This window comes from Euphorbia lathyris, chromosome 7 (genome assembly GCF_963576675.1).
Source record: "Euphorbia lathyris chromosome 7, ddEupLath1.1, whole genome shotgun sequence".
NCBI classification, from domain to species: domain Eukaryota; kingdom Viridiplantae; phylum Streptophyta; class Magnoliopsida; order Malpighiales; family Euphorbiaceae; genus Euphorbia; species Euphorbia lathyris.
The window spans coordinates 79,179,170-79,186,907 of NC_088916.1; the positions used below are offsets into that span (position 1 = coordinate 79,179,170).

General features: G+C 35.3%; 1 protein-coding gene across 1 annotated transcript; it reads right to left on the reverse strand.

Moving 5' to 3' along the window:
- Positions 1–6,609: 6,609 nt before the first annotated feature.
- LOC136201228 (uncharacterized) lies at positions 6,610–7,442 on the reverse strand. The gene has a single exon (XM_065991847.1). It carries the CDS (start codon positions 7,351–7,353, stop codon positions 6,730–6,732), a length of 624 nt encoding a protein of 207 aa, XP_065847919.1. The 5' UTR covers positions 7,354–7,442; the 3' UTR covers positions 6,610–6,729.
- Between the last annotated feature and the right edge of the window lie 296 nt (positions 7,443–7,738).

The following is a 7,738-nucleotide window of genomic DNA, read 5'->3' on the forward strand; positions in this document are numbered from 1 at the left end:
TGAGTACTCAGCTTCACTCTCTCAACCTTTACAATTGATACAAGATTTGTTCTCTCTAAATGAAGAACACTTTAGATGAATACAAATTCACTCTAGACTTTTACACAGAGATTGGATTTGGGTGTAAGAACTTGCTTTTTCTAATTAGACAGCTTCTCTTTTGGATTTTCAGTCTTGTGAAGATTTGCTTTTCTGTCTGTACTTTTTGTATTTCGGCAAAGGATCCAAGTGATGAACTTGTCCTTTTATAGCAATTTCTGAAGCTTCAATGATTTGAATTCGGACATATCCGTTGAATTCAAACGGTCTTCTTGCATCATTCATTGGTCAGCATTCAGAATCGCAGGCCAATCCTGTCGTCTGAATTTAGCAGGCGTCAGGCTTGCCAGTTTCGTCTTTTAGCATCAGGTTTCGTCTTCTAGCGCCAGGTTTTTCTTCTTGCCAAACGCCAGATGGTCCATGCGTCTCGAAAAGGTCTCTTGGTGTAATTCCGAGGCTTCTGAATTGGTGCAGACCTTTGGCGGGCCTTGTCTTTTAGTTAACGGATCATTGGCGTTGTCCTGACGAACATTCATCTTGATTGTTCGGCTTTGCCTTTAAGATTTCCTTTGACGGGGCTGAGTTACGTTCTACTCAGCTTCTTCGGTGGGCTTCGCCTTCAAGCATTATCTTGTAGAAGACTTTTCTTTTATAATGCTGAGTTTGTATTTCACTCAGCTTCTATGGCTTATGCTGACTTCGTTCTGTCTTACTTTGAGTTCATGTTCTCGTTAGTTAATATACTCAATATTGAACAAACACATTAGTACAATTAAACCAAAGCACTTAAATTTAATTGTCTTAATCATGGGATCAACTTAAATAATTTTGTCAAATCAAAATCATGTGGAAAGGTGTTTCAACAAGAAGTTTAGTCTCAAATAGTGTCCCAAGAATAATTTTTTAGCTTAAAAAATCGAAAATTTTCCTTATCCATCTACTGTAGGGGTCTTATGTATGGCCAAGTATTTGTGCATCTAGATATTGCATTCATAATTGGAATGTTATGCAGATATTTGAGCAATCTGGTCTGGATCATCAGAAAGCATCCAAAAAGGTAATGCGCTACAAATAGAGAATAAATGACCACATGCTAACATACAGAAAATCACATCAGCTAAAGGTCATTGGGTATACTGATTCTGATCATCTTGAATATCAATATACTCTCAAATCCACTTCTGTTTACATTTATCTATTGGCTGGAGGAGTTGTTTCTTATAAAGGTTCTACGAAAAGGCTCATTACTTCCTCCACCATGGCAGCAAAATACATAGCGTGTTATAAGGTATCCAGTCATGCATTATGGTTGTAATATTTTGTCACTGGACTGCGTATTGTGAATGGTATAGAAATAACAATGAAGATGTATTATGATAATAAATCGGTAGTCATGTTTTCAAATAACAATTGTATCAAGTATATGGTAGTTAGAGAAAGAATTCATAACGGTCAATTGTCAATATAGCACTTTATAACTAACTCCATGTTAGCGTATCCGCTCACTAAAGGATTAGCATCCAAGGTCTTTCATGAGCATACTGCTCGTATGGGTGTTTTGATAATTGATGAAATTTGAGCTCAATGGGAGTTTATGTTTTTTGTGCTTGTATTTGGCACATTATATTTCTTATGTTTGTTGAGTTAATAAAGTTTTTTTTGTTTGTCTGCATTCTGATATGTTATTTTTTTGATCTCCACTAAAGTAGGGCCAGTTGGAAATATGCATGCTGAGATCACCTTATATGTAATTTTCATGCTACACATCCATACTTAATTCATATCATTTGGTTATGTTAATATATGTGATCATCGTTGGTAAGGTCACGCTAAAAGTGACTAATTCTGTTTTGGTTCTATACTGACATGGTTAATGGATAGGATTGTTGATATACGCCTATAGTAAATATGATAGCATATTTGACATCGTAAAGGTTCCATAATTTACAGAGGTATACACATTTCGTCCAAGTGACACATTGTTGAATTAAGATCCACAATATGAGCTTTACGTGTATAATATTGTAAATTATGAGTTATCATAATGTTAGTCCATTAAGTGATCTAATTTAGTTTATGGGACTGATGCATATATAAGAGTGTGGACTTAATTATCAGTAGATATCTGGTAGTAGTTATCTAATTTTATGATTAGCAGAATAGTAATTACACTCGTTATATTTTACTATAAATAGAGGTTATGGTTCTTAGGACAAACATGTTCCATATTCTACATTCTCCCCCATTGAACGTAGACATTGAAGTCATTTCATGTCCTAAAAGACCAATCAACTCGATGCGTTCTCAATTACGTTCAATCTATTGTGTTTATCGATCCATGTATGCTTCTGCTAATCTCAATAAATTGACATGAGTTCTGATCTTGCGATTATGCTATGAATGAATTTTAATTCCAACATTATTATCTTGTAAATTATATTTTAATTTATTTTTTGAATTAAAAAATATTAGATATTTATCCGAATCATCGAATAATTATACTGTATTGGATCGTAACCGAATCCCCGAAATCCTCGAATTGGATTGGATCGAATTTTTGGAACAATATAATTTTAGAGATTTATTATTTTAATCTAATTCTAAAGATTTCCGTTTAGAAATCCTCGACTTTCAATCCAATACTGGAAATTTATGAATCTCCGGATTGGACCGTAGAGTACCAGCCCTAGATATAGGGTTGTAATTGAGTCGAGACCAGCCAAGCTTTGGCATGTTCAAGTTCGGCTCGTCATAATGTTAACGAGCTTGAGCCGAGCTTTGAATTCGGTTCGAGCTCAAATGTGTGTTTGAGCTCGGCTCGTTTAGAAGCTCGTTTGTTCACGAGTTGAGCTCGGCTCGTTTAGAAGCTCGTTTGTTCATGAGCTTAGCTCGCGAGTTGCTCATTTATTTTGTTCACGAACTTTGCTCGTGAGCAGCTTGTTAAGCATGTTCATGAACAAGCTTGTTTATTTGATCGCGAATGAAAGAATGTCATATAAAATAATAACATGTTTAGCAAATGAAATAAATACAATTTTACATGCATAAACATTAAACATCTCATTTTAATCCTTTTAAACAATAAATAAAAATAGATTTATCTATCATTAAACATTAAACATCTCATTCGATATTACTCATGAGCTTATTCACGAGCTTCTATCGAGCTTGTTAATGAACTTGTTCATAAGTTTATAATCTAGTCTGCTTGCGAACTTTCGAGCTGAGCTTTACCGTGTTCAAACTCGGCTCAAAACGAGCCAAACTTTTAACTCGTGTTCACGAGCGGCTCGTTTATAAATCGAACCAAATCGAACCGAATTTTTATTGAGCCGAACATCGAATCTCTTATGAGCTGTTCGGCTCATTTACGGCCCTACCTTAGATAATCAACAAAGGTTTGAGTTGAAAAACAGGTTCGATCCGGTGGGCAGAGATTAAACTGTGGATTAAGGAGGAAACATGGGGCGGTATGTAATAGTGGAATTAAACTAAGCATAAAAATTTCATATATGTTTGATTAATTAATTACTCTTATTAAATGAGATCATGACATGCACCTCTAATATGTGATTAAGCTTCCAAATAATTATTAATTAATAATTAGAGTACTAATTTTCTTTCTGTTGTTTAAAATTTCATATATATTTGACGAGAAATTTTACAGTATTCCGGGAATAATACTCCCGATCAATAAAAATCAATCTGAATCCTATTACATCGACATGATTGGTGGAAAAAAAGACCTATGCATACATGTGTCGTGAATTCATTGGTTAGGAGTATTACTTCAGGAGTACCCTAAAATTTTCCATATTTGACCCACATTTCTATTTTTTCAGTACCAAAATTATTATTATTATTATTAGATAAAAATAAACATCATCAAGTCCTAATCTTTCATTTTTGCTATATTAAGTCCCTGATCTCACAACATTTTTTGCAGTTACGGAAAGGCTAGTAATCAAAGCCGATCCTAAGATTTTATAGGTCTAGGAAAGCAAATGAATGCTTTAATAAGTACAAGTAAAAAAAAAACCATAAGTAGAAAATTAATTGTGTTAAAGAAAAACGATTAAATCATTATTTGGCCCCTCACAAGGGGCCTGGAGGGGCCTAGGCCCCCAGTTGCCGAAACCATCCCTAGCATGGATGGTTTTTCGACTCCCCGGCCATAAGAACTACTCTTATTATGGATGATTTTCAGCATCCATTTCCGATAATTAAGGTTCGGAGTGGTTAATTAACTTATTGAGTTTATATTTAATTATAAAATTCAACTAGATTAAAATATCATAGACAATAAATTTTTACGTACTGAATTTTACTTTTGTAGCCCAAATCTAGCTTAATTTTGAAAAGTTTTACATTAGTACGTAAAAATTGGTTATGTACCACTCAAATGATAACATGTATATATTTATGGAAAAATTTAAAGCATGTTTAATTTAACAAAAAAAATTGTGTTGCGTGTAAAATCGGCCTCCAACATACCAATCATGTAGTTGCCACTAGGTTGAACTGACGACCGATGGGCAGAGCCCCGGGCTCTGTGCTAGATTCACCACTACTCTTCATTCAATAAAAGTAGGAATAAGGTGTAAAAATCTCCTAAAATTGACAATGAGGTGCAATTTTATTCCTAATATTGGCAACAAAAAGCAAATTTACCCTAACGTTGACAAGTTAGATCAACTTGATAAATAATTCCTCAAAGTATTTTTTTTAGTCATGAATCGTGTTATCTACATTTCATATGTACATCATTTGATCACTTATTAGTAAGAGATGACAACCATATAAATAGATGTTGATTAAAAAACAATTAAAAAGTTATATTATATTTTATACGAGTTGGATAAAAGAAATCCAAATATTTCATCGAATTTAAAAATATTAATATTCAATTCTATTATTAAATTGTAAAAAATATAAAAAAAATTAGAACCAACTGGTACATAATAATAAAATTTTCGTGTACAGTCGTGTTCGTTCGTGAAAAGACATATCCTTTCAAGTTCTATTTATATAGAATGGATTGTCAAATTCAAAAACGGTTAGAAAAAATATTCTCTGGAATTTTCCTACTATCAGTCTGTTCATAATGTCTTGTTTTACTACTCCGGTGATAACTAGGCTACACACGGTTTGAGTTCGTTTACGTAATCTGTTATATCCTGGGAGACGATCGTCAATAGCGACGACATCTGTCTTAAGGAAACTGCTAATATAGGCCTCAGATTTGTCTAACTCTTTCCTTTTAATTTCTAACTTTATTGTTCATATTATTTTCTGTGTTCATTTTGTTCTTTGGTTAATCACATCCAACATTTTGAAGACAGATGTAATCGTTTGTCTAACAAAAGTTGCACTTAATTATTAACGTTATGTGGTATTTTTACACCTTATTTCAGTATCACGTCAAGAAAATAAAAGTATTTCAAACATGAGGGCTTGGTTTATTCGTAGACTCCTATGAATGACTAATGATTAATTGAAATTTTCTTTTCTTGTAAAAACAAACAAATAAATATTTATGGTATGCAATATTAGAGCAGTCGCTGTTCAAAAAGTTCTGCTATCCGCGTTCATATAAAGTTTCTGGATATATCATAGAATCTTTGATTTTTCTCCCTTTCACACACTTTCACTTTATTTCAATCATTTTCACTCAATTTCACCAACTTTCACTCAATTTCACCTCAATCGCCTCTTTCACATCCACACATAATACTTCAATTTCAACAGACACGGACACAGAAACGAACATGAACACGGAAAATATTATTTCTCTTTTTTTTTTGTTACACGGGAAGGCTAAAGAGCCCTCCTAAAAAAAAAACTAACGAGAAGTCATCCGAGGTAAGTTAGTACCACAGATATCTTCGAATAAAATACTTTGGAGGCCTGCATGATCCCAATGCTCAATTTCAATCTATGTTGCACAGACACGGATACAGAAAGGAACATGAACACGGAAAATATTATTTCTTTTTTTTTTTTTTTGTTACACAGGAAGGCTGAAGAGCCCCCCAAAAAAACTAACGAGAAGTCATCCGAGGTAAGCTAGTACCACAGATATCTTCGAATAAAATACTTTGGAAGCCTGCAGGAGGCTCAACACACTCGTATAAACCCAACGGATATTTTCCTGCGAAATTCGTCATCCAGTCAGCTGCCCGATTACTCTCGCAGAAGGTATGGACAAAACGAAGGTTCCAGTTACAATGTTTAAACAATGAGCATTGAGATAAGATCCAAGCATACGGATGATGTTCATTGCTCTCTCCCGCCAGAAAAGATAGAACAATTTGGGAATCAAGTTCAATAATAACTTTACAGAAATCTTTATCCCAAGTTGCTTGAAACCCAAAGAATAAATCCCAAATCTCTGCAAGTGTAGCGGAACAAAAACCAAGTTGACGAGAAATCCACTTAGCCAGATACCATTTGAATCTCGAATAACACCACCAACAATAACCGTCCCCGGATTTCCTTTGCTAAAACACAACCTTCATCAAATATCCTAGAAACGAAAATCAACACGGACACGAAATGGATACAGACACGAATTTCAATTTATCTGCATTGCATTAACATAAAACTCTTCCAATTTACAATCTATGAACATATGATCATAACATAATTAAACACCAAATTTGGTAACAAAAGATAACAAAAAAAAAAAAATCAATTCAATTGAGTACTATTAAGCACTGTTCCTTCATAAATAGTACTTAATCTAAGCCTGAAAGACCGAACCGCCAATTTAGCTCGTCTAGATGTATATTTCTGCAATCTCCTCACCGATCTCGATCTCATAATCACCGGAGTCGCTTGCCGGAGCGGCCGGAGTTCTTCCTTCTGCTTCTCAACAAATCTCAAATACTCACCATCATCAACATTGAGAGCAAGAACGGGTGAGATCCTCGATTTTCTATTCCGATTCCCGTCCTTCTTCGCGGTATTCTGAATCGCGACGCTGGCTTTGACGGCTAACGCGGCCATATCGGAAGCGGTGAGGCGATTTTGAAGTTTAGATCTCGGGAGAACGAAATAAAGCTGATTCGGATAGAGATTAGCTTTTGAATCTAATTCGGGAATGTAATCTTCGTAGGTTAAGAAATCGGAGTTGCAGAGGAAGAAAGAAGAGGTGAAAGATGAAGCGGAGGAGGAAGCGGCTTCAGCCTCGAGAACTGATGAAACGTTGATCGGAATATTGTATTCTCGGAGTGTGCCGTTGATGGAGACTACTTTGGCCGTCGTCGGAGGAGGATTCTGGTCCGAGGATGTGAGGGAGAAGCAGGTTCCCATGGTTGGATTGGAAATTGGGGGAAAATTTTGGGGGAGATTTATGGGAGTTTTGGGGGAAATGGAATGAATGGTAGCGTAGAGAAAAAAGAGAGAGGAGAGGAGAATAAAAAGGGGGGGGAGGAGGAGAGAGAAAGAGAGGAGTGAGAAATTTCGTTGGTTTTTCTGTTAATAGGAAAGAGCAGCAAAAGGTGTCACAGCTGACTTTATATTTTTTGTTGTTATCCGACGTGGTTTTTTGGTAAGTCAGCAATGACGTGGAAACGCGCCTGGTCTAACTGTTAAAATAAAGGGTAAAAAACTTTTACTCTAGTCATGAAGGATCGTAGGCGGGCGAAGGTTACCGACTCTCCGGCCCCATTTCGGTGCTTCACACCCAAAAAGAAGG

Bases quoted from the DNA above. Each gene is read 5' to 3' on its own strand.
- LOC136201228 (XM_065991847.1), bottom strand. From the start codon at position 7,353: ATGGGAACCTGCTTCTCCCTCACATCCTCGGACCAGAATCCTCCTCCG.